Source organism: Cololabis saira, chromosome 3 (assembly GCF_033807715.1).
Source record: "Cololabis saira isolate AMF1-May2022 chromosome 3, fColSai1.1, whole genome shotgun sequence".
NCBI lineage: Eukaryota > Metazoa > Chordata > Actinopteri > Beloniformes > Belonidae > Cololabis > Cololabis saira.
In genome coordinates this window covers 25,826,978-25,851,403 of record NC_084589.1, presented here as the reverse complement: position 1 = coordinate 25,851,403, position 24,426 = coordinate 25,826,978, and the positions used below count along the sequence as shown (strand labels likewise).

Genomic DNA, 24,426 nt, shown 5'->3' with positions numbered 1-24,426 from the left:
GCTCCATGGCAGATTCAATGTGCCTTGTTTGTTTGTAAATTCAAGTATTTTCAATAAAAAAAGAAAAGCCGCAATCGATTCAACTTACAGACGCTGTTAGTTTATACAGTAATATCATTAGTCTTTAACTTCTCACAATTTTCATTTTATTGTGCAATTTATTGTGCAGTCTGACGGAAAATTCACCAAACCTGGCAACGCCTGAAATAAGTAAACGCAGAGTTATGTTTGGATGTGATGCTTCCTTTCGCAATATTATAAAACGTATATAAAATAAACAAACACATTAACAAAAGTTTTGACAAATAACTTTTCGGATTCATATTTATATACTTTAATGACATTTTATCTGTCCCTTATCACGTGTAGAATTAAAGATTTTAAGCATTGAAAAGTCACGAAAGTGCTACGCTGAATCTACCACATTAATGTCATCCGTAGGCGTAAATAGATGAGCCAAGTTTTGATTCCGACCCCTTGAATATGGACACGTGTTTGTCCTATTCCTTCTTTATAAAGTATTAACAGCAGCTGCTGCCGTGCTGTCAGGAAACTACAAGCCTGTTCATGACAGTTCATGAGAGACTTGGTTTATGTTGAGGTAGTTCAGCAGGTAGGTTAGCTAAGCTACTTATTGAACCAGTGATGGCTGGTGTTTCGGTGTTTCCAGGATCAGGATGTTACTTAACAATGACAACGAGTTACTACTCCACGAATGGTCGATTTTGTCAAACCCGGTTGTTCTGCGTATATCAGCTGACTATTATAGTTAAATCTAACGTGTTGTCAAATTGTAAATGACTTTATTTTATTTCCCAAAGACAGCATGAGTCAAAGTCCTGCTGGCCCCGTCAGTGATGGCATCACTCCGCTCCAGCAGATGGTGTCGTCCTGCTCCGGAGCGCTGCTCACCTCCCTGTTCGGTGAGACACCTGGATCCTCCTCTGATAGGATAGGCTGAGAGAGCTGCAAATATTCAAAATATTATTCAAAAATCATATCAAATCACAGCAAGTAACTTATACCCAATATTATTTCACATTTTATTTTCTGGATTCAACTAGAGTTAAATTAAAAAGTGGCCTCTTATGGAGGTAGATTTGTGTCTTAATTATTCAATCAAAAAAAAGATTGCTTCAATCAAAAAATATATTTTCAATTAAAAAAAAGTCACTTCAATGCATTTTTTGAGTCTCAAATATTGTTTTGCATTCAAACACTTTTTTCTTTGAATGCAACAATTTTTTTGATTGAAGTGACATTTTTTGCATTCAAACACTGTTTTTCTTTGATTGGAAATGTTTTCTTTGATAGAAGTATGGAGGTAGATTTGTGTCTTAATTATTCAATCAAAAAATACATTTTCAATTAAAAAAAAAAGTCACTTCAATCAAAAAAAAATGTTGCAATCAAAGAAAAAAGTGTTTGAATGCAAAAAATATTTGAGACTCAAAAAAATGCATTGAAGTGACATTTTTTTTAATTGAAAATATATTTTTTGATTGAAGCAATCTTTTTTTTTGATTGAATAATTAAGACACAAATCTACCTCCATACTTCTATCAAAGAAAACATTTCCAATCAAAGAAAAACAGTGTTCAAATGCATTTTTTGAGTCTCAAATATTTTTTTGCATTCAAACACTTTTATTCTTTGATTGAAACAATTTTTTTTGATTGAAGTGACATTTTTTTTAATTGAAAATATATTTTTTGATTGAAGCAATCTTTTTTTTGATTGAATAATTAAGACACAAATCTACCTCCATAGCCTCTTCCTGTGATTTAAAAAATAGACTACAAAAGGCCACTTTACATTAATGAGAATTACATAAATGAATTGCTGATCAACATTTTAATTGTGTATCAGTGCAATTGGATTTTTCTTTATTATTATTACTTGTATTATTATTAATAATATAATTAGTGACTATTTGTATGGTATCTCATTTTGAATCATTGCATTTTTCAGTCACACCTTTGGATGTAGTGAAGATTAGACTACAAGCACAGAAAATCCCCTTCCCCAAAGGTAAAAATATAAATTTTAGTTCACAGTTTGAAGTTGAGCAGTGGTTTCAAAATAGTAATTGCCTACATGTTTGTCTTTCCCAACACCTTAAAGGTAAATGTTTTGTCTACTGCAATGGACTTATGGACCACATATGTGTGTGTGAAAATGGCAACTCCAAAGCCTGGTACAAAGCCCAAGGTCACTTCAACGGCACCCTGGTAATAGTTCAGATACATATTAAGTAATTCTGGTTATAATTTGTTCAGATAAATTATCCATTACATTCGATCGGAATATAGTCTATAGCCTCCTTCTGTGTGGCTTAAGTAGAACCACAAAGCCATACAGTAAAATAAAACTTCTCACTGCCAAACAGTAATCCTGCATTAACTCTACATTCTTTATCTCTGCAGGATGCCTTCATTAAGATAGTGCGCCAGGAGGGAGTTAAAGTGTTATGGAGTGGTTTGCCTCCAACACTGTGAGTATAAAATCCTCTGTCTTTTATTATTTGCATGACATTTTGCTTAACCTGCAGCTTAAAGACAAGTTATTTAGAAAATGTAGTTATTCAAAATATGTCTGACTCCCTCATTAAGGTTATTTTGAAGGTTTAAAAAAAGAAGTATTTCTTATAGATATTATTAAAGACGATTTCCTTTCAATAAAGCAAATTAGTTAAATATTAATGGAATCTATGCATTTGACTTTTACTAGCCAGGAATCATATGTAATGGACATGCGATTGATGTTAACTTCCCATGTGTCATCTTCAGTGTGATGGCGGTCCCAGCCACAGTGATCTATTTCACATGTTATGATCAGCTGTGTGCAGCACTCAGGGTGAGGATGGGAGACTCTGCTCAGGAGGCTCCTCTTCTTGCAGGAGCCATTGCTAGAGGTAAGTTGACTGCAGCTTCCTAAAGTAGCTCCAGTTCTGCTTTATCATTTGTACCATGGTTTACACAGTGGTCTACATCACGTTTTTGCAAATGCACTCAATGCAAAGGCATCTTTTGAGTCATTAGTGTCCAAGAGAGTTCATTTCTGTGCAGTTATCATGTAGCAGTGCTTTATTATTGCTCTGGATTAAATTTCTTGATTAAAGTCCAAGGCCAAGCTCCCTTACTTTAAGCCTGATACCGTTTGGATTTAGGAAATTTGATCCCTCGCTGGATTTGGTCAAGCAGATGTGAGACACATTATTACACTGATTCACTGCCTCTGATTTCGTCTTTAATACCTACCTGTAAATGATAAGTAAAAAGTATTTAAAGAAGCTTAAGATTATCCCTTTAATTAGAAGGCCTTTGAAGAAGATTTTTTTCCCGAGTAACATTCTTGACCATTGTCATGAACTCTTCTTTGCAGTGTCATTATTTTTTTTTCAACTCTTCCTCCAGCACAGTGAATAAGATGTAAGTGTTTTAACCTTTTCCCTCTGTATTCCCTCCTCTGTGTTTCAGTGGGCTCAGCGACAGTGATCAGCCCTCTGGAGCTGATTCGCACTAAACTGCAGTCTCAGAAACTGTCGTACAGGGAGCTGACTAACTGCATCCGTTCAGCAGTGGCGACGGAGGGCTGGCTGTCTCTCTGGAGAGGTTTGGGGCCCACGCTGCTCCGAGACGTGCCCTTCTCAGCCATGTACTGGTACAACTATGAGAATGGCAAACGCTGGCTGTGTGAATGGTATAATATAAGAGAGTCCACATTTACCATCACCTTCATATCTGGAGCAGTGTCGGGATCTGTAAGTTCCTGTGTGCACAACACTCAGTTTATAGGCTGTAAAAAGCATGATTCACTATAAACAAACCTTGCATGAAATGCACTACAAAGTCATGTTAAACTTGTCATATTACTCATATTGCTCATATTTAATTTCTTTCAGATTGCATCCATTATTACTTTACCATTTGATGTTGTCAAAACAAGAAGGCAGGTGGAGCTTGGGGAACTACAAGCAAAAAATTGTAATTATCTATTATTGTTATCATTTATTGATTATGTAAATAAACATACATTTGTGGTTAATGAAACATAATTTACTTTGGTGATACCCAATCAGAAGTATGTAGTTAGACTGTAGAGACTGTAGACTAGCTCACCTGATTTGGAAAAATATAAGAGGCTATTACATTAGATGGGGGTACTTTTGAAAGGATTTTCTTTAAAATGTTATTGATAGTAGAGAATAGCTATGATCTGCAGCCTATTATTCAGCAAGTTTTAAAAAAAATGTAATCATAGACCCTTTTTTTCTCTTATCATGATGGTGCTTGAATGTCATGTGATGGTCGTCAGTCTAACAAGTTGAGGTCTGAAAAGGTCAGGATGAAACTGCGGTTTTGTATTGCTAATAAGTGGTGACAAAGGCTTCATCTTTTCTTTTGTAATGGTTGACCTGTTGGAGACAGATCTTCAGTTATGTCCTCTGTCCTGTAGCTGTATGTCGACTGCTCTTTAGGAGCCATTAATTATTAAAGTGTTGTTTTGGTTCCCTTCTCTCAGATCTTTGTTTGGGATTAGATGAAAGGTGCAAAATAAATCAGGCTGATTTAATCCCTTCACTCAATGTGAAAACTTAATAAACACCTTGAAAAAGCAGGTAACAGAAAATACTGCAGATAGGATGCTATCAGTGTGGAATTCTTTCTTTTTTTTTAATTTATTTTATTTTAAAAAAAAGGGCAAAATAAAGATTTTGCAGTCTGTGTAGTTTGGATGTACACCTTTTTTAAAAAAATATTTGAACAGTAAATAGAAACAAAACTACTCCAGATTAAATGCATTAACTTAGAAAAAAAACTAATTTTGGATGTCTTCTATAGTTTCTGTGTTCTCCTTTTTGTTCTGAGCAACACTTCTCCATTAGGTTTCATGAAATGTGGGCTCGTGCTTTTGAGGAATCTCTTTAAGAAAGCATACAGGGCAAAAAAAAAAAAGTACCAAAGCTCCGTGCTTCTGACAGTTTGTTGATTCAGAGGAACCTTTAGTCATCTTATAGGGTTGTTGGTTATTGTAAGACTTTTAAAGATGGGCATTGGTGTTGTATATTACACAAACACAAAAGTGAATCAATTGATGTTTATTGGTGTCATTATTTTGTCAGTGTCAAGCCAGGTCTCCTACTCTACCTTCAGTGTGATGAACAGGATTGTGGCTCAAGACGGCTTCCGCGCATTGTTTGCAGGTAAGGTATTCATGTGATATTTTGTGGATCATCATCGTTTTGATGTAAATGACATCAGTATAACCTACTCTTAATCATCACTGCCAGGTTTCCTTCCCAGGCTAATCAAAGTGGCTCCTGCTTGTGCCATCATGATCAGCACGTACGAGTTTGGGAAGGCTTTTTTCCGCAAACGCAACCAGGAGAGGACACTTGGCTGCTGAACACCAGAAACACGAGACACCACTCCTGTACTATACCTGTACAGAAAAGTTTTTATTGCCAAACTCAAAAAAGTAAACCAATATGAGAGTAAGAAACTAATTATTTGACATTATTTTGAAAGATCAAATTTTATATTAAATCATTGTTTTATATTATATATAATTTAATTTTAAATTGCTTCATGGTCACTGAAAAGATTCTGTACGCACAACTGAAAATTATGTTAGATGTGTTTAACAGTCAGTCAATGGCATCAAGTTTTGTTAATAAATAATTTATGGGACTTTTTCGTGGGAATAATGTGCACTATGCCTAAAGTCCTTGAATTAAAGATGCAATATTTATATTACTCATGTGTCTAATATTCAGTGCATCTCACCAACACAAAGGGGATCTCCGTATTTGAACAGTTGTGTTCAATCACTGTGAAACGTGTTAATGTTTGCACAAAAGCTTCGATAGTTACACTAGGTGGAAATCAATGGTTTGAGTTCAGTTTGACAGAAGAGGACTGACATGCCAACTTTAAACATACTCCTTTTAAAGTTCAACATATGCAACTTTTTTCCCTTTCCACTGACTTTAAAAAGCTTTTCTACTACGCCTGTTATGTTTGACACGACACACAAATGTCCAGAATTGTTCATGTTGTTCCAAGTGGAGTTTATTTAAAATAAAAATAAATAAAATACAATCAAATAAACTGTGTTTGTGTCTGTGCAAATGACTGCTGGGACAAACCGAAGGCAGATATTTAAGTTAAGTGTTTAGGTAGATGGCTAGTCAGCAGTAATAGGAATTAAGTTAGAATTAGATTCTGGTAAACTTGTTTCTAACTCTTAAAATACTCTGCATGTTAATTATTGCAGACTTTTAAAACTGATTGTTGTATAGAGTAAGAATAATCTACCAGTGGGATCTAATCCTATTAAAGTGAAATACTGCATTTGAATATTTAAAGGGAACCCAAAACTGCTGAGTGATCTTCCCTGAGAACAAAACCATGATAATGCATGATGCACAACACTGACACAAAACTGTGGAGGACATGCATTTACATCATAAATTTAAAAAAAAAACTCACGAGTGGCAGCTCCCTGTGACTGCAGAAAACAGTTAACTGTGATGCTCAAGGTTGAATCGACTGATCTGATCAGCAGTCAATATTTTAACCGAATCGTTTAAAACCATGTGTGCAGTCCAGAAAATTTAGACATCACCTTTATGTTTTCCACTTTGTTTCACGATTAAAATTAAAGGATGTTTCACAGATGGAAATAACAAAAAAAAGAAAAGACTTGTAGAGATGACGATACATTTAGGGTCCTCTGTCATTTCAACTGTGAGATACATCAAGAACACATTCTGTCCGGTGGAGCTGGTCGAACAATATGCTACAAGATTCTCTATCTGCAAACATGACTCCCAAATCTTCAAGCTTGAGGTCTTCACCTTCAAATCATAAAAGATAAAATTAGTTTCACCTAAACTGGGAAAGTTCCAGAACTGTCTGGTCCTGCCGGGGGGCTGTTTTTAGCCCCCCATCCCCTATGAGGGCGTGACACCGGGACTGCTGATCTCCATCGTCGGACTGGCCAAGCACTCACTGGACTTGAGGCTGGCCAGAGACTTGTAACTGGTGACGGAGGTTAGGGAGCCACATAGACCTCTGAGTGACGGAGTTTCCTCCTTACCTGAAAGACACAATACACCCGAGTAAAGTTAAAGTTGGAGCTGGATAGCGTTTTGTTCTTACTTGTAGAAGAACACATGCCTTGTTGAGGCCACTTTGTGGTGGCGGGCCTGGTCTCCAGACTCGGTGTGTGTGATGTTCCAAGAGAGGACTGGGAGAGGCTCATGTCTGTAGACAGCTGCTCCAGACCTTTAAAACTCTTCCTGCGTGGAAGATGGAGAATTGTGAGAGACAATATTCATGTTTTGTACTTGCAACGGAGGAAAATTGATTTTACTCTTGTATACAAATTTGTAATAATTGTGTTCTAATGTTTACTTTTATTTTTCCCCTTTTTCATTTATTAATTAAATACTATTATGTTAATCAATAGCATCCTGCAGTCTGGATTATTTCCTGTATTCATTTCTGACATTGACAGATAGTTAGATTGCCAGGAAATAATCACTTAAAAACTCGCTCCCATCCACTTCCAGTCTGGGCCAAGACAGATTTATTCTTCCATTTATCTGGTCAGATGTGACTGAAAAGTTGTTTGTACAATTTGTTTTGGGCAATTTGAGGATGTCTTACATAGAGTCACAGTAAATGTGTTTATCCAGGTGTACTTTATTTTGCATCCATTGGGATTTTTTTTGTAAATGCACTGTTGTGGATATATAGTGCGATGGCAAACGGGAGGCTACGTCAACGGAGAACGTCTCATCTACAACCAAGTTCTCATCCGTTGAACAGCAGCCTGACCCATGTGTACTCAAGGATACAAGAAACAGAACACTATCCTAAGAGATGGCTGTCAGGTAACTTGGCTGGAAACTTTGCACTGAGTTTGAGTACAACAGACAAGTAGGAGTATTCAGTGTGGGAGTGGAGGAAGACACCATACTGGAGAATAAATGCGTAAACGTCCTTCTCAGGCTCACAGCATCACATAACTAAGGAAGTAATCCTGTTTCAGCTATGTCCCGCTATGTCTCTTGACGGAGCGATCGCCACAGCGGAGTTTCATAGCCTGCACAGATTTGGCTTATGTTTTACGCCAGATGTCCTTTGTGACTCAATGCTCCAAATACAAGGAGAGCCTCACACCCTCACACATCCAGGAATAATCGGGAGGCAACCACACCAACTGCTCCGCTCGGGCAGTCATCTCATAACTAACTTATGCTTGAAATATAAAATCTGTCACCATAGTCACTGAGCAAGTAGGTGAATAACTCAGAATAGGTCTGTTGAGTAATCCAAATGACATAATATTAAAATGTTTAGGAAAAAAAAACATACTCCTCCCACTGTGCTGTGCTCTTCCTGTATAGCAGCGTATCCAAGGCAACGGCACTGGCATCCAAGACATCAGGAGATGGCCACTGATTGGTCAGATGAGCTGTTAACTCCTGTCTGGATCGCAAGTCATTGTTCTTCAGCACAGTTCTGAAAGTGTGAGATAGCTACATAATTATTATTTTTTTCAGAAATATACCATGGTAGATAAAAAAAGGTCATAAGATTTAAAATGTAAATATTCTTGAATCAATTTTGTGAGAAGACAGAAGATGGTTTTGGCTTTCAGCTTATAAGTAAAGATGTAAGCTTAGTAATACCTTCTATTAATTATTTGGGGGATTACTACAAATCATAAGGATAATAACATCACAGCAGTCTCTTCTATCAATAATTCCTTCTCTGCGGATCATGAATGTCTCTCCATATTCTAAACCCACTGGATCTTTTTCAGGGTCACAGGAGGCTGTCACATCCAACAAGAGGCAGTGTATATCCTGGACGAGTTGACAACTACAAACATGCAGTGTTTCTTTGTTTTCTAAGTCCTAACTCTCAGCATGAGCCTGAAAATCCCATATTGGTTGTCTTCTGTAATTTGAAAAAAAAAAGTTGCATTAGCAGTAAAAGCACACTACGTTGTCAGACTGGCTTGAGAATGCAGAATAATTTCAGGAAATGTTCGCACAAATATTCTTGACACATCTTGAATTTACGCTGAGCTGTCAATCTAGATGAGAAATGGTTTCACTGCGATTAAATCAGCAATGAAAAGCAGCCTTGATGCAGCTTTTCTTGTTGGCTTAAAGCAGCAGCGAATGCAATTCATTCAAAAACAAATAAGTAACAAACTCCCTGCAACAACTTGGAACCCTGTGGCTTCACGCTGAATCTTGAATGTCAAATTCACAGTTGGAACCGCAGCAAAGCTTTCCACCCAATCATCAGCAACCTCACATGCACTCACTGACAAACACAAACACACATGTGCACAGCAGAGGGGACTCACAGTTGGTCCTGCAGTTCCAGTATTATGTACTCAAGCTGTTCTTTCTCCAGCGAGCAGGAAACGTGTGCGTCTTCTAGGCTCTGCTGGAGTGCCTTGTTATGAGACACGGCCTCTGACAGCTGGGCTTCTCGTAAACGGACCAGCTCTTCCAGGTAACCCTGAAGTAAACAAAGACAAAGAAACGTAATAACTTAGAGCCGAGGTTTTTGTTTTTCAGTCAAGAACAGTATTATTCACAGAGCTTATTTTGTCCTGGGATTTGACAAACTGAGTCCTTAGTTATCATGACTCAATGAAAATGTTGCACTCATATTTATATTGCCATCCTGCCTCTTCATCACATAATAAAATTGTAAAAAAGGTGCACCTTCTGCTCCAGAGCCATGCGATACCTCTGCTCAAAGCGTTTGCACTTGCTGACCAAGTTACTCTGCTCGGTGAAGATTGACGCAGCAGTCGCTGCTTTGTCGGGAGTGCTGCTCTCACTGCCGCTGGTGCCCACCGTCCTCATCTCGTCCTCATCGCTGCTGATGCTGTCTGCGCTGCAACCACAGCCCATCTCATGTTACAATACATCTTAAACAGCCATGGTAGGCACATATTTCAGACTCTTTAACAAAAATGTTTAACTCCTTGGCAGCAGTTAAGGTCTGGCAAAAACTGCTCCTCTAGAAATAGCCTAATATTCCTACATCTAGTAACATTTTCTTATTATAGGCAAAGATATCTCTGCCAATGGGGTAAGAAATATTTTCTTGACCAAAATGTTTAAAACCTCCACAATAGTCTGAAATAATCCTTTAATTTTCATGAAACAATACTTTTTTTTTACTTTCTTATAAATTAGTTTTTGCAGTGTACTGAAATAATAGGAAATGTTATTATAGGCCCAAATACTTCTGTTCTATATAACTAAAATGGATTTCTAAAAACTAAAAGGAAATAGGGAAAAATCATCTCCAGTGCACTAATGACCACCTGTGTGATGTAAATCATGTGATCTCATATACCTCTGTGAGAACTTCAGGTAAGGTGTGTAGTCGATGACGGCAGGGCAGTTTCCATCCAGACCCTCCCCTTTCAGACAGAAGCTAAAGGAAAACGAGGTGGAAAATCAAAGCACAATCTGCTGTTACGCCTCTCCTGCATTTACAAGTATAATGTTGAGTCTCAGATGGATATTCAGAGTCTTAAACGTCTGTTCTTTACTGTCACTATGCAGAACTGTTTGAACTGTTTTACATTTGACTTCATGGTGAAAGTTTTGCTAAAATAATTACAAAATGTGAAACTCCAAATTACTTTAGTACTATACTTAAGGGAATAATAATCCTTGGGACTAATCCCCTTTTAATGTATTACTGAATTATTCTATTCACTCTTCAAACCTCATGCGTACAAAATCTGAACATTTTGTAGTTTATTTTTGTAGTTTATTATGCTTTCACTTGAATAAACATTGCATTTTTCTGTTGATGTTTGCTGAAAAGGACACATTTCATCTACGTTGCATAATTCAATCCCTTTAAGAGGACACATGAAAAGCGCGTTGTCCTCTTGAGATGATTTCCTGTCAGCTGAACGGCGAGGGAGAGCATGACCAAGTGATCTGAAACAGCTGATCCTAATCAATACCTGAAATCAATGGTGTTGAGACCGATGAGTGTGTCTGCCAACAGCCCGGCCTCCTCCCCCAAGATGATCGCTCCCTCCTCATAAAACCTCCTATAACCAACACACACATGACCCAGATTTTTGGCATCAAATCATTTCAGAGCAGGGATATGCAGATGAATGATGGCTGGCTGCCTGAGGTTATGTGCTGCTGGCAGATTTATAACTGGCTTGAACAGGTGTTTACATGAGTACCGCACTGAGACCTGGTGGTTTTGAAGTCTCTCAGTGCAAATGAGATGTACTCTGACAGTCGTTTCTCCATGAGGACGACTCTGACCCATGCCCTGCCCTGCACAGAGACAGACACGTTATTTAATCCAATTAAATAACCAATGACAAGTCTGAACATGTCTACATATTTCACAGGACAACGCATGTGGAACATTTCCTCAAGTATTTCTAGATTCAGTGCAGTCTTACATGTACTGTAGAGTATTTTAACAAATGTATATTTTTTTTCTTTGGGAGTAATGCAAGTTTAGCTAAAATCACACATGCATAATTATTGTCAAATAGGTTTTACATATACTTTAGACTCAAAGCAGACGTTTTTGTACGTATAAAAAACTGCTTGCTTTGTTTCTACTTGACTTTGTGTTGTGTTAAAAGTCCAAACCCATTTTGACACCCCCCAACACCATTATATTAGTAAATTATTCATAGCCCCAAATGGTGGTTTCCACACCTTTGCTCTCGATGACCGCACATTTTCCATGCTCTCAATGCTTCGGATGCAGTTATGGGGTACTTTACTGCAGGCAGCTTTAACATAATCCCAGAAACTCCGAGGACTCTCGTAGCCAAACCAAGTTGTCTGGCCTGCAAAAGACACAGAAATGGAGATTTGCATCAGATCAAATATGAATTCCTGCTCTGTGTTCGGGAAGAAACAGTAACATCAATAAATTAAAAGATTAGTGTAATTACAACCGTTTGGTGTTGACATAGAGATCACATCCAAATATGCAAATTTCAAGTAAAAACTGAAGATAGTATACACAAAATGAACCATTTATACTCTTGCTTTTAACTGTTCAGACACTTCGCTCAATTTTTTGCGTGCTGCTTTTGATTGGTGCTCTATTATGAATTTGCTCTCTCTATAACAAAATACAGAAGCATACCATGATGTGTGGTCTTAAAACAGCTTTATTGCTTTAGTCTGATTCTCCATTAATTCTGCTCACAAGATCATAATTCAGCTCACCTACTTGCCTGAGGGGGATCGTAGTGGCATCTTGATAAGAGAAGGCTTTCTTACCTTTGAGTCGATGACTGAAGATGTGTTCCAGGATGGAAACAAAGTTAATGAACTCTGGAGATGAGTCATCTATTGTATCAAAACAGGAACGGTCCAGCAGAGTCTTCACCGAAAACCTGAAAAATGGTAGAAGATGCACGCAAAATTTTATTACCACTGATTACAGGACCTGTGTCTTAAAGGATACCTCCACTAATTTCACATGTAAAAATAAAGGTGAAAAGATTTTCCCTGATTTTTTTTGTTGGTGGCTATTAAACTGTCAGACGTTTGTGCTAACAAATGCATGTACATCATTGAAAATACAGTACATTTCCAACATTTGCAGTGGCCTGGGTGTGATGCCTGTAGGAAATGTAGATTTGAGCTTTTGACTTTTGGTGAGAATTATTGTCATTTCCATCTAAAAGGTTATTGGATTTGTCTGCTGACGGTTTCTGCTCCTCTTCCATTACTATTTTTCAAGCTTTTAAGTTTGTAAGAGTTCTTTTTGCATCAGCAAATGTCAAACCTTTGCAAAGTTTTTCAATGGGGTTTAGGTGCGGGAAAAAGCCAAAATCTGCTTTATAAAAAGGGTAGGAAAAAAAACACAGCATCTTTTCTCTTATGGTCTTTCATTCGTAATCTGTTGTGTCTGCATTCACAAAGATCTCTACTTTGGTATCTCAAAAATGTATTGGCTTATCTTTGGCTACATTTTTTTTTTGTGTGCGTTTGTCTTATCTGAATATTTGCACCTTACTTAATCTTCCACTCAGGAACTTTTTCTCAGTGTGCAGTCTGGTACAAGCTGAATCTGCCGCTCCAGATTGAAAAGGCTTCACGCTGGTCTGGAACAATCGTCAGACTTCTCTCTGTGATATTGTTGAAGACATTTAGGAAATAGTTTATGCATTAGTTGCACCAGCGTCATCCTAGTCAGGGCCACATCTGTCCGCTGTGTCTTTCTTTGGGTGAAATGTATGACGTACTGCTGGAACCTTCTCATTGTGAGTCACGGAAGGATGGTTTTCTATAAACAGCATTTATAATTCTCTCAGACATCTCACCTATCTTCATCATTGTGAAAAAGATACAGACCACAATCAGGCTACTTCTATATACAGGTGAATATAATCTGGGTCTGTGGTACATTTTTGTGTATGTTTATTTGAAGATAAGACTGCAATAAATCACTGGGGTATATTTTTACACATATAAACTTCACCAATTAACTTCCATTTTTATGCAGAGATGACTATGCATCCACGGCGGAAAAAACACTTCTATCCCACATCAGATAATGTTAATGACAAACACACTCTCCATACACACTCGGAAGATGCATATCAGTTGTCACATTATTATATTTTTGAGTCCATGTTGTCTTCTTTTTAACCTGTTTCTTTCCTTGTGCGGTAGTAATAAATATTTTCAGAACAGTAGTAACAAGACTCTGATTAATCTCCTTTGATGACACCAGCCATAACTTGAAGCCCACTGTGACAGCTGTGCACAATCTGACTGCTTAATCTGATTTCAACTAATTAAGCAGGAAGGAAAGTTAATGATTAAAGCTTGTGTGTATGTAGCTTGTGTGCATGCGTATCAGTGTGTGAATCCTGCCAAACTGTGTGTCACCCTCAACATCAGTGAACAAATCAGACTTCATATCTCACTTGCTCCACCTTGTTGCCTAGCAGCAGGGTCACCACAGACCTAAAGCTTCCTCAGAAAACAAGACAACATGTAACAGAAATTATGTATAGTTACTTTTAGACACCTTGAAAAGTAACCCTAGTCTTGCAAAGTCAATTTATTCATGTGCCATTTTATTCTCTGCATGGTGGAATACTGCAGCTGTCCTTTTAGTCAAACAGTCAAAACATACACACTCATTCAATTCATGTGTCTAGGCATTGTCTAAGAAATCAACTCAGGGTCTTAAAATTAGGTAAGTACATCCCCAGATGAGCAGCCCCCAAGCCAAAGCTATGTGTGGGAAACAGCCCGGTGCTGCTAATCAAATGCAATCGATTATTTGATCATCAGCAGGTGTGACTATCAAAATAAAAGCAAAATCTAATTGACTCAAAAACCACAACGTGTCCTCTTGATCCTGTTCCTACCAACATCCTGCTGAGCTGTTTACCTACCGTCAAACCTGCATTAACCCACATTATTAAATCCTCTCTTAAATCTGGCGTCTTTCTCTCTGCCTTCAAGTAAGCCCCGGTCACCCGACTGCTGAAAAAGCCCACACTCAACCCTGCCCAGGTTAAAGAAATACCGTCCAGTCTCACTGCTTCCGTTCACGTCCAAACGTCTATAGCGAGCTGTCTTCAGTCAGGTCTCACAGTTCCTTCACAGCAAGTGCCTATGTGATCCACATCAGTCTGGCTTCAGGCAGGGCCAATCAACTGAAACTGCTCCTCTGTCTGTTACTGAGTCACTACGGGTTGCCAGATCCACCGGTTTATCCTCAGTCCTCATACTGCTTGACCTGTCCGCTACCTTTGACACGGTCAACCACCACATCCTCCTCTTCACACTCTCAAAGCTTTGCATTTCAGGATCTGTCCTCTTGTGGTTCATTCCTTACCTCACAGTAAGATCTTTCAGAGCATCATGGCAAGGACAAGAGTCCAGATAGCATGAGTTGGCAACAGGAGTGCCACAGGGATCGGTGCTTGGCCCTCTTCTCTTTTCATTGTACACTATCTCACGAAGTGTAATCATCATCTTTTATATTGAAAGAATTCTAGATAGCTTATTTTGGTATGTAGGACAGGCATTAATATAAGCACTATGCTTCTGCCTGTGCCTTTTCAGTCACTATTTTGTCGATAATGTTTGTGTTGATAATGCTTGTAGTGTGATGTGACTGAATAAAGAATTTCAATCAATCAAATCAAATCAGCTCTTATGGACTCTCCTGCCAATGCTATGCTGATGATACCCAGCTTTTCCTTTCCTTCCCACCTGGTGACACGGCCGTCACAATGCAAATATCAGCCTGTCTCTCTGATATCTCTGCATCGATGAAGGACCACCACCTTCAGCTAAATCTGTCCAAGACTGAGCTTATTGTCTGTCCAGCCAGTCACTCCTTGCATGCAGTTGGACTCCACCACACTTGTGCTCACGTCTTCTGCTAGGAATCTTGGTGTCATGTTAGACATGTCGTCCAAAAGACATCACGAATCAGAAGCGAGCAAGAGGGAAAAAAAGGAAAAACACATGGAAACTTGTGGTTCACTTGAAGGTGGGTATGTTCTTGAAATTAAACTTTGTGGCACAAACACCTGAGCTGCCACTCATTAGAAAGCAATCTCTGTCTAGACTGGAGAACTTTGTTTTTCCAGCGGCCCTGATGAACATTTATTGAATGCCTTGTTAACGTCCTATGCATTCACCTCTGTTGAAAATGACCAGTTGGTCATATATAAGTGACAAATATCAGCCAATATATAGCATATTGGCTATAGTTTTATATCAATTTATGTTGTTAAGAAGTGTTGGACCTCATTGATGACTGTGCATCCAGAAAATAAAGACATGCTTTTAGGTTTTTTGTGGGGTATTGAGGTGGTGGAAGTAACTTTCTTTTGATGAATAATTGATGGCTATTTGTGACTCGGATTTGTTTATTTATTTATTACTGGCATGTTGATATACGGTAATTTTATACCTATGATACATTTGGGATGAGGAGAGATGTGGGGGGCTCCAAATTACATTTCGCTTAGGGCCCCGATTCGCCTGAACTGGACTCACAGCAGTCTGACCAGCACTTATCCATGCTATGTGATTTCTGCTTGTGTTCTCAGATGTAAGTCACTTTGGAAAAAAACATCTGCTAAATGACAATAGTAGTAGTAGTAGTAGTAGTAGTAGTAGTAGTAGCAGTGTTAGTCATTTTATTATTCTGGAGCCTTCAAGTGCCTTAAACAGAAGACATGGAGGAGGGGCATCATCAATGATATAGATCTATATGTTTCTACAGCAAGGGATATCATTCATAAGAGGAAAGCATTCAAGACAGATGCCAATCTTTTCAACGGTGAAAGTCCCAGAATGTTTCTCACAAGGGTCAGAGAGTGTAAGGATCATAAGCCGCTACATCTGAGCCACTACAGGCCGCAGTTTAATTGTTAAATGTGAAAGTGTGTTTTTTTTCTTCTTCTTCTTTTTAAAGCATTGAAAAAAACATGGTAGAACAGCTTGGTTTCTAAAGTACCATCAGAGCCAAACAGAAGACATCTGGAACAACTCCTTGTGGACAGAGACAACACAAAGAAAATACCAAAGTTATTTGGTAATAATTCAAACTGCAAGTTTGGCATAAACCAAACAAAGTATATCAGAACAAGTACGTCATATCAGCTTTCACGCAGTTATGCATGTTCTTGAAGGGCTGACCAGCTGAGATTATTTTGCAGCCATTATCTTGAGTATATTTCATTCATTAAGTCGACCACGAATTCCTCTGCACACAAATGAATTCTACAGCCAAAAAAGATGCCTATCCTGTAACTAAAGTTTAGCAGAAACTGGACTATGCAACTGGATAATGATCCCAAGAAATCATCCTGTACTCACTCTTATAGTCCGATAGTCCAAGGGTATTATGTGTAGAGGAGTTATTTGTCGGGGATTGATGTGAGTTCATCAGCAGAATTAACTTTTGGACACTACAGGTAATATCTTTCTTCATTGAGTCACTGCTGTGCTGTTGCAGATGAAATATAACAGACCATTGGCAGCTGACGTAGTGACAATCACTTAGTAAACATGAAGAATTGTGATATAGCTTGAGTGCAATCTTTGAGGTATTACTTCCACATATTCAAAATGTCGACCACCCTATAGTGTGAAGTGTGCAGGGAGAGGGATTTTTGGCTCTCCAGTGTAATATATCTTATTGTTGTTACTCCGAATGTGTTTTTGATTAATTCTAAGACAGGCAAGATATTGGCGTAAAGATGGTTGAACATAAATTGATCAATCATTCATCTTTCCATTGATTTAAAAAAAGAAAATAAAATAGCCCATTCTTACAAGCGTTTAAACTTACGTTGCATTTAAGTGTAATTCCTGACATTGTACCTCTGAAGTTAAGTACATAGCTCCGACGTTCAAGTTGTTGTAGTAGTGATTTTAGTAGTTAAAACCCTGTTGCTAGGCGACTGACAACAATAATCAAAAGGTTCTTCCCCTTACCAAAAAACATTGAATGGGTTAAATTCTGCAGTGATATGTTTTATGAATGGGAGAAGTTACAATGTTCAAATTACTTGTGATGCGCGCATCCCGGACAGGTACAGCTAGACTTAAAACGGTAACTTAGACTAGAAAACGGTAAGGACGTCCATCATATTCAAAGTCTTCGTCCACAACCTCAGAATTTGACAAATATTCAGACATGTTTCAAATAACTAACAGTAAACTAACAGTAGCGAACTCCAGCTGTACACAGAGCTGTGTCTGGGATGCGCGCACAGAGATGACGTCATGCAGGTCAGAGGTCTTGTTTACAAACTGATTTCCTTGTTGTTAGTGAGTTATTATGTGTTTAACTGAATAAAAACCTGGGGACTAAGATGTAGCAAGAGTGGGCAAAAGAAATGAACGAGTTTCGCGGCAATAATGTGTTATTTAGACGCTGCATTGTCTGTGTCCCGCTGTGCCCCCATTCGCTACCATTATATGGAGAAGTGGCTCGCACAAAACTCCTAATATCTTCCGAAGGACTCCAAATGACACCAAACTTTTCTGGGTGAGTATACGACCATAAAAAATGCCAGAAATAAGGTCCAGGTTGTAAAAAACTAAACTTTCCCTTTAAGCAACCTGGAAACGTGGATTTAAAAAAAACACAATTTGGAATGAATCGCTGCATGAAACACACAATAATAAAGTGAAAGGTGGCTTAAGTCATTTCATGTAACATTTCTATAGTTCAAGGAGAATGAAGTGACAGTCCAGCTACAGTAGGTGTGCAGTGATCTGAGCATCACTGTTGGATGTTTGGGAACAGAGGTGCTAATATTCTCAGGTTAGCCTGCAAGAGCACACACTAAAACCTGTAAGATATTTGATGCAGAGTAAAGCAGGAGTCTCCAGTCACAGCTGCTCAGGGATAATCCACTTACTATTATTCATTTATGCTGAACCTCTGCTGATTTTACCAGCTGCTGCAACAACACAAAAATAAACATCTAAATAAATATGCCACACAGTGCATTGTTAGATGGAACAGAAAAGATCATCTAGAGAAAATTAGATGAGAAAACATTAGGCATCTTGCCAAGAGGTGTAAAGGTGTGTGTTACTGCATAAGTAATACTTGTATACTGTCGTACTCATTTAGCAGAAACATAATATTGACTTTTTTTAGAGCTGTAAAACATCATTATGCAGACTATAATTTAACTTATAGTTAGTTAATTAGTTAATATTTATTTCGGTCAATCACAAACAAAAATCAACAAACAAGATAACACAGGTTTTTCCCTGGTCAACATTGTGATTATTTTGACCGAAAAGGTCTGGGCTTGAAGCATAAAGCTTATCTTGCCCACCTTTTAACTGAATATAATATACAAAAAAACAAATGAAGTATCATGATGATGATGATGATGATGATGATGATGATGATGATGATAGTAATAATAATAATAATAATAATAATAATAGCAATAATATGATAATAATAATAATAATAATGATAGCTCTGAAAACATAAAGTGAAAAGATGCTAAGGAAACCGGCAAAACCAATTTAAGTTGTCATTTTATCTCATGCATGTGTGCATTCTTCTTTGCTTTGCTCTATAAATTCGACTTATAACTCGATAAATTCCCTATACTTCCTCACATTAGAGTTATAAGGCAAATATGTGTAGCCTGCTGAACATTTTTCATCCATCCATCCATTTTCTACACCCGCTTTGCAGGGTCACGGGTGCTGGAGCCTATCCCAGCTCATTACAGGACAGGTCGCCAGTCTATCGCAGGGCCACATACACAGACAAACGACAAAGAATACATACTCACATTCACACCTACGGGTAATTTTTTAGAATCACCAATTAACCTAGTATGCATGTTTTTGGACTGTGGGAGGAAGCCGCAGTACCCGGAGGGAACCCATGCAAGCACGGGGAGAACATGCAAACTCCACACAGAAAGACCCTGCCGGGCCTGGGAGTTGAACTGGGAACCTTCATGCTGTGAGGCAACAGCGCTAACCACTAAGCCACCGTGCTGCCCCCTGACCATTTTCACCTTTTCTTTTTTTTTTGCATGATATTACTAGACATATTTACAAAGTTAATGACAAAAAGCATCAAACTTTACTTTTAAAAACCTGGTACCAAACAATAATAGGATTCTAATGATAATAAAAGATTAAAATCATCCTGACAAGATCACAGCCGCTTAAAAGGAAAAGAAAAAAAGAACGACATGTTCAGGAAGTAACCATCTCCTCCATCCGTGTTTAGAATTTTTCTCAGTCTTCTTCCTCCTAAAATCCTTCGTCTCCTCTCTCCTCTTTTCCCTCCTCCATTTGTGCTAATCAGTAGCTTGATGGCTTCTGCAAGCAGGAGCTGGCAAAGTATTGACCTGTTTAGCAGGTACTACCTTATTTCTTCTGTTATGTCTGTTTCAAATTACATTTTTGGAGGATGCTGCATATGAGCAAATAATCTAAAGACTGGGTAGACATCAGCCAGACAGGGCAGTCTATAACCAGGGTATTAACTGATATGTTGGTGCCAAATCAAAGAAGAAGAAACCGCTGTATCTTCCATTTTCTACGATTCGTTTATTCTGCCTTCTCAGGGACCAGCAAGTAACTTACGCCTGCCAGCAGCATTCAAAGGATCACAGATCAATATGACGAGAAGTGAGCTCTGCACACAAGATGACAGACAGCAGGTGATACGTGCAGAAGAAATCTGTGTGCACCCCTTAGCATCTGTCTGCCTTATAACCTCCATATTTACCTTATCATTTATAAATGCACTGAGATAGGGCTGTTTACTCCACGGCACATTATGGCACAATATTGTCAACGTCTTCAAAGTCACGACTTTGTGAAGTAACATTTATTTTTTTTTCTAGAAGACTAAATGGAGCTTTAGGGGAAATAAAAAATGGATGGAAAAAATGAATGACACATTAAAAAAAACTAATAATAGGTAACATTCTTTTGTGTTCGGTGATAAATTTGAACTCCTAGTCTGTAAAGTCCTGGCTTTAATCCTCCAGTGAGTTGAGAGTGAATGTAATTAAAATAGAAATGTGATGGCATTAATGTTTAATGGAGGCTTGGGGTGGCTGTTTGTGCGCACTATATGAAGGTCTTTTGAAAGATTTGAAGATATAGGGAATAAGTAAACACATACACATTAATCTAAGGTTATTCAATTCAATTAATATATTTAATGACAGCTCATCCAACCCACACAGCGGTATCTTTAAAAAGTCACATTTTAAAAACGATGGAGCAGAAAATATAGACCTGGATCTTTTTGCCATTCACAACAAACATACACGGGTTCAATTCATGCATTTTAAAGAAAAACAATCCAGTGTTATGAATTCATAAATACAAGGAGATTCATTCTTGTCATTGAGGAGCCAAACCAACAGCCTAAAGCCTGAATTATGGTTCTGCGTTAAATCGACGCAGAACCTACGCCGTGGGGTTACGGCGTAGCCTACGGCGTAGGGTAAGCGGCGACACACAGGTACGGTGCGCGTCCCGCGTCCCCTCGCCGTAAGCTCTGCGTCGGTGTAACGCGGAACCATAAATCAGCCTTGAGAAACCCCCACCTGCACACCGTGAGCAGGTTCCTCCGCTCCACCGCGCAGGTCCTGCTGGCTCCGCGTCTGCGGACGAGATGCTGCCCGATGCCGAGCGACGCCATCCCGGGAGGTATCCTGCTCCTTCAGCCCCAGGAGGAGCTGCTGTTCACCGCGGAGGAACACAGGGATGCTCCGCTGACAGAGCGCTGCTCACAGACCTGCGGCAAGAGAGACGAGCAGCACACGGTGGACGCTTCCTGTAGACCTTTCAAAATAAGATGGCAGCAAACGATTTCCCATCCGGTGTACCAATGAATAAATATCTTAAAGGGGACCTATTATGGCATATAATATCTATTTTAAACAGGCCTTGAATGTCTTAAAAACAAGCTTTTGATTGTTTTTGCTAATTAAATTAGAAATTCAGCCTCTCAGCCATGTCTTTATCTTCCCATTCTGTAACCTCATTCTCTATGAGGGATTCTGAGTGGACAGGGAGGCTATGATAATGAGGCACTGTGCTGATTGGCTGCCTGAATGACGCCATACACCGCTACGAAAAAATGGCTGAAGCTCCGGCCGGCGGAGTTACACCGTGTCCTAACTGCATGCGACGCGAGCGAGCGTCAGCGACAAAATCAATTCCATTGCTTTATTTTCTATTGGACTGTCCAAACTGGCCGCGAGCGGCGCAGCGCGGCCAGTGCCGTTTTGAGCTGGACTTTTGTCGGACGCCCGGTTTCTATTTTCTTCCTGTCGCTCGCGTTGAAAGCCGGTTGAAAGCGCTGTAGGAAACAGTCATGGATGAGGAACGGCTGATCCAGTTAGTTGAAATGAGAAGTTATCTCTATGATACCTCCTCATTTCACTACAAAATCCTCAATAAAGTGGCAGCTGGCTGGAGGGAGATGGACAGAGAGCGTCCGATGTCATGCAGTGCGATGCGATAATCGGACGCTCACATGCAGTTAGGACACGGTATTTAGTTGTGGGCGTGGTTTGCATTTTGGTTACGTAACGAAAGGGAGCAGAATCTGAACGGCTCGTAGAAGCCACATCACACTGGATGGATCATCCGGGCGGCTGTACAGACACTGCAGAGTTTGGTTGCTTTCCTCCTTCTCTGAGTTGGCAGGCTGAGGGGAGACCACTTTATATATGTTAAAGCAAGAGAAAAAGTGTTTTTCATAATAGGTCGACTTTAAGATCTTCATTTGAAAAAGAGAAAGAAAAAGAAAATTGTGACAGTCAATACCAGGGTTGCCAACCGTCCCTTGAAAAATCGTCCCGTATTGAGCTGAAAAGGGACGCACTTTGTCCTGTATTACTGTGTGAGTCAAAAAATAGTCATAAAATGCCAATGGAAAATGGCATTGAGCTGTTGAGTTCACAAGTTTTTTTTTTCTGTTTTACTACAACTGTAGTCTACAGTCATGGCCTTTGAGGCAAAAATATGTTTACAAGTTTTCTACAGACTTTCTGTTTGCACTTTTGTTATTGCAGTAAAAATGTGCACTATTAGGCTACAAAATGGATGTTCTGCTTTCTTTCTATTGTTTTATATGAATTTATACAATTTTAAGTTAAGCAGGACAGGTTTCTGTTTAAGAAAGATACCTATTTTATTCAGTTAATTTTGTTATTTTGTATTAAAGTGAATTGCTGGATAATAATTTGTTTTGCATGTGTTGATGGCATTCAAAAATATGCATCTAATTCAATTCAGGTTCGAGTCAAATAGTTAAAAAGTAATTTCACTCACAAAAAAAGGGGCTAAAAAAATTCACCAGGCCAGGAAAGGTGAAGGCCATCGGATTGGCCGGCCCTGTCAATGAGGTGTCCCTTATTTATTTTTCAGGGAGTTGGCAACCCTAGTCAATACACAGCCACAACAGCCTGGGACCTCCTCCTAATGCTGGTCACTAGCCTGCACAGCCTTCACCCATTCTTCAACCAGCATTTGTTGTGAGTCAGCCAACGTGGTTGTGTTGGTCACTCTCACACGAACAGCACACTCAAGCTGAAACCAAAAGTGTTCATTTGGGTTGAAGTGAAGACTGCTGATAGTCTCTGATGAACCCTGCTCTGTGTGGGTGAGCGTTGTCATCCCGGAGGATAGAGTTTGGTCCCAAACTGTGGAGATGTGGGATTGTCACTAGTTGCAGAGTCTCATCTCGATATCTCTCTGCATTGAGATTGCCTCCAATGATGACAAGCCTTGTTTTTCCAGTGAGGGAGATGCCGCTTTACACGTCACACTGCCTCCACCAAAAGATGTCACTCCATCGGTGCAGCAATCAGCATTGCGTCTTCTCCACAGTTTGATCCATCGATTTTCCTGCTGTAGGCAGAATCTGGACTCATAATGTTCCTCCACATGTTCAGGTTCCAATCCACATGTGGCCCACGCCATTTCAAACGGGCGTGACGGTGAAGGGCAGTCATGGCAGGGCTCCTGGCAGCGCTATGAGACCAGAGATTGGCTGCATGTAGTATTTTGCGGATGGCCTGGGCAGAAAGCCTTCAGCCATATCATCCTGCAAACCTTGAATGAAAATCTGTAGAAGACAGCCTACGGTACCAAAATGCTGACAGGATGAGGAGTGTCTTCTTGGGATGTTGTCTTCTTGAAGCACCCATTTGCAGCCACCCTGCTTGTTCGTTTAGTCTCAGTTTAACATCCTCCGTTATATGGGATTTGGCCTTCAGTTTGGAGATTAGGGTTCACTCCACAACAATTTGGTTCTGTGGAACAACAGCTTGAAGTTTCCCTATGGCACAGACCAGTAGCAGGGCCTACAACACTGTAGCAGGGCCAATGCTCACAGGTGCAGCAACTGGGGCTACCAGAAGCTCAAAACAAGTCAGCAACAGCAAAAAAAAGCTGTTTTGCATTGGCAGATAAGATTTGACAAATTTTTCATGAACAGCCTTTCCAAGGGTAAACAAATTATTGCCAAGATGCATTGTTACAACAAAGAAATAATCTACCAAACACAAATTTCCTTCTTTGGCAGCAACAGATTTAAATGGATGTCGTTACTGACGTGTAGTTGTGCAAAAGAAATCCAATCAAATCAAATCAAAATAAAAAACATAGACGTAAATGATAATGTAGGCTCCACATTTTCAACTGTTTTTGTGTAACCTAAATATTATTTCATATATTTGTGAATATTTTTTCTAAAAGTTCACATTTAGAACAAATTTGTGTGAACATTTTCTGCAGGTGAGTTTTACATTTTTTTCTACAGGTTCTCAACTTTTTTCTGTAACTTCAATTCATTTCATGCATTTTTT

The 24,426-nt window shown here is 39.0% G+C and overlaps 2 protein-coding genes across 4 annotated transcripts; one reads left to right on the top strand and one right to left on the bottom strand.

The window, feature by feature from the left end:
* The first annotated feature begins 448 nt into the window (after positions 1–448).
* On the top strand, positions 449–6,113 carry slc25a40 (solute carrier family 25 member 40). Of its 2 annotated transcripts, XM_061716831.1 has the most exons (10): positions 449–613; positions 822–923; positions 1,972–2,031; positions 2,125–2,231; positions 2,427–2,494; positions 2,790–2,914; positions 3,480–3,763; positions 3,905–3,986; positions 5,126–5,206; positions 5,294–6,113. In XM_061716831.1, exons 2-10 carry the CDS (start codon positions 827–829, stop codon positions 5,407–5,409), a joined length of 1,020 nt encoding a protein of 339 aa, XP_061572815.1. In that variant the 5' UTR covers positions 449–613; positions 822–826; the 3' UTR covers positions 5,410–6,113. The 2 variants fall into 2 exon arrangements, with proteins under 2 accessions (XP_061572815.1, XP_061572814.1); XM_061716830.1 differs by having other exon boundaries at positions 1,972–2,231.
* rundc3b (RUN domain containing 3b) lies at positions 6,063–21,329 on the bottom strand. Of its 2 annotated transcripts, none has more exons than XM_061716828.1 (11): positions 21,154–21,329; positions 12,332–12,447; positions 11,756–11,889; positions 11,274–11,359; positions 11,029–11,118; positions 10,404–10,484; positions 9,761–9,935; positions 9,394–9,551; positions 8,388–8,534; positions 7,185–7,306; positions 6,063–7,104 (listed from the first exon to the last, which is right to left on the bottom strand). In XM_061716828.1, exons 1-11 carry the CDS (start codon positions 21,246–21,248, stop codon positions 6,959–6,961), a joined length of 1,350 nt encoding a protein of 449 aa, XP_061572812.1. In that variant the 5' UTR covers positions 21,249–21,329; the 3' UTR covers positions 6,063–6,958. The 2 variants fall into 2 exon arrangements, with proteins under 2 accessions (XP_061572812.1, XP_061572813.1); XM_061716829.1 differs by having other exon boundaries at positions 21,162–21,284.
* Between the last annotated feature and the right edge of the window lie 3,097 nt (positions 21,330–24,426).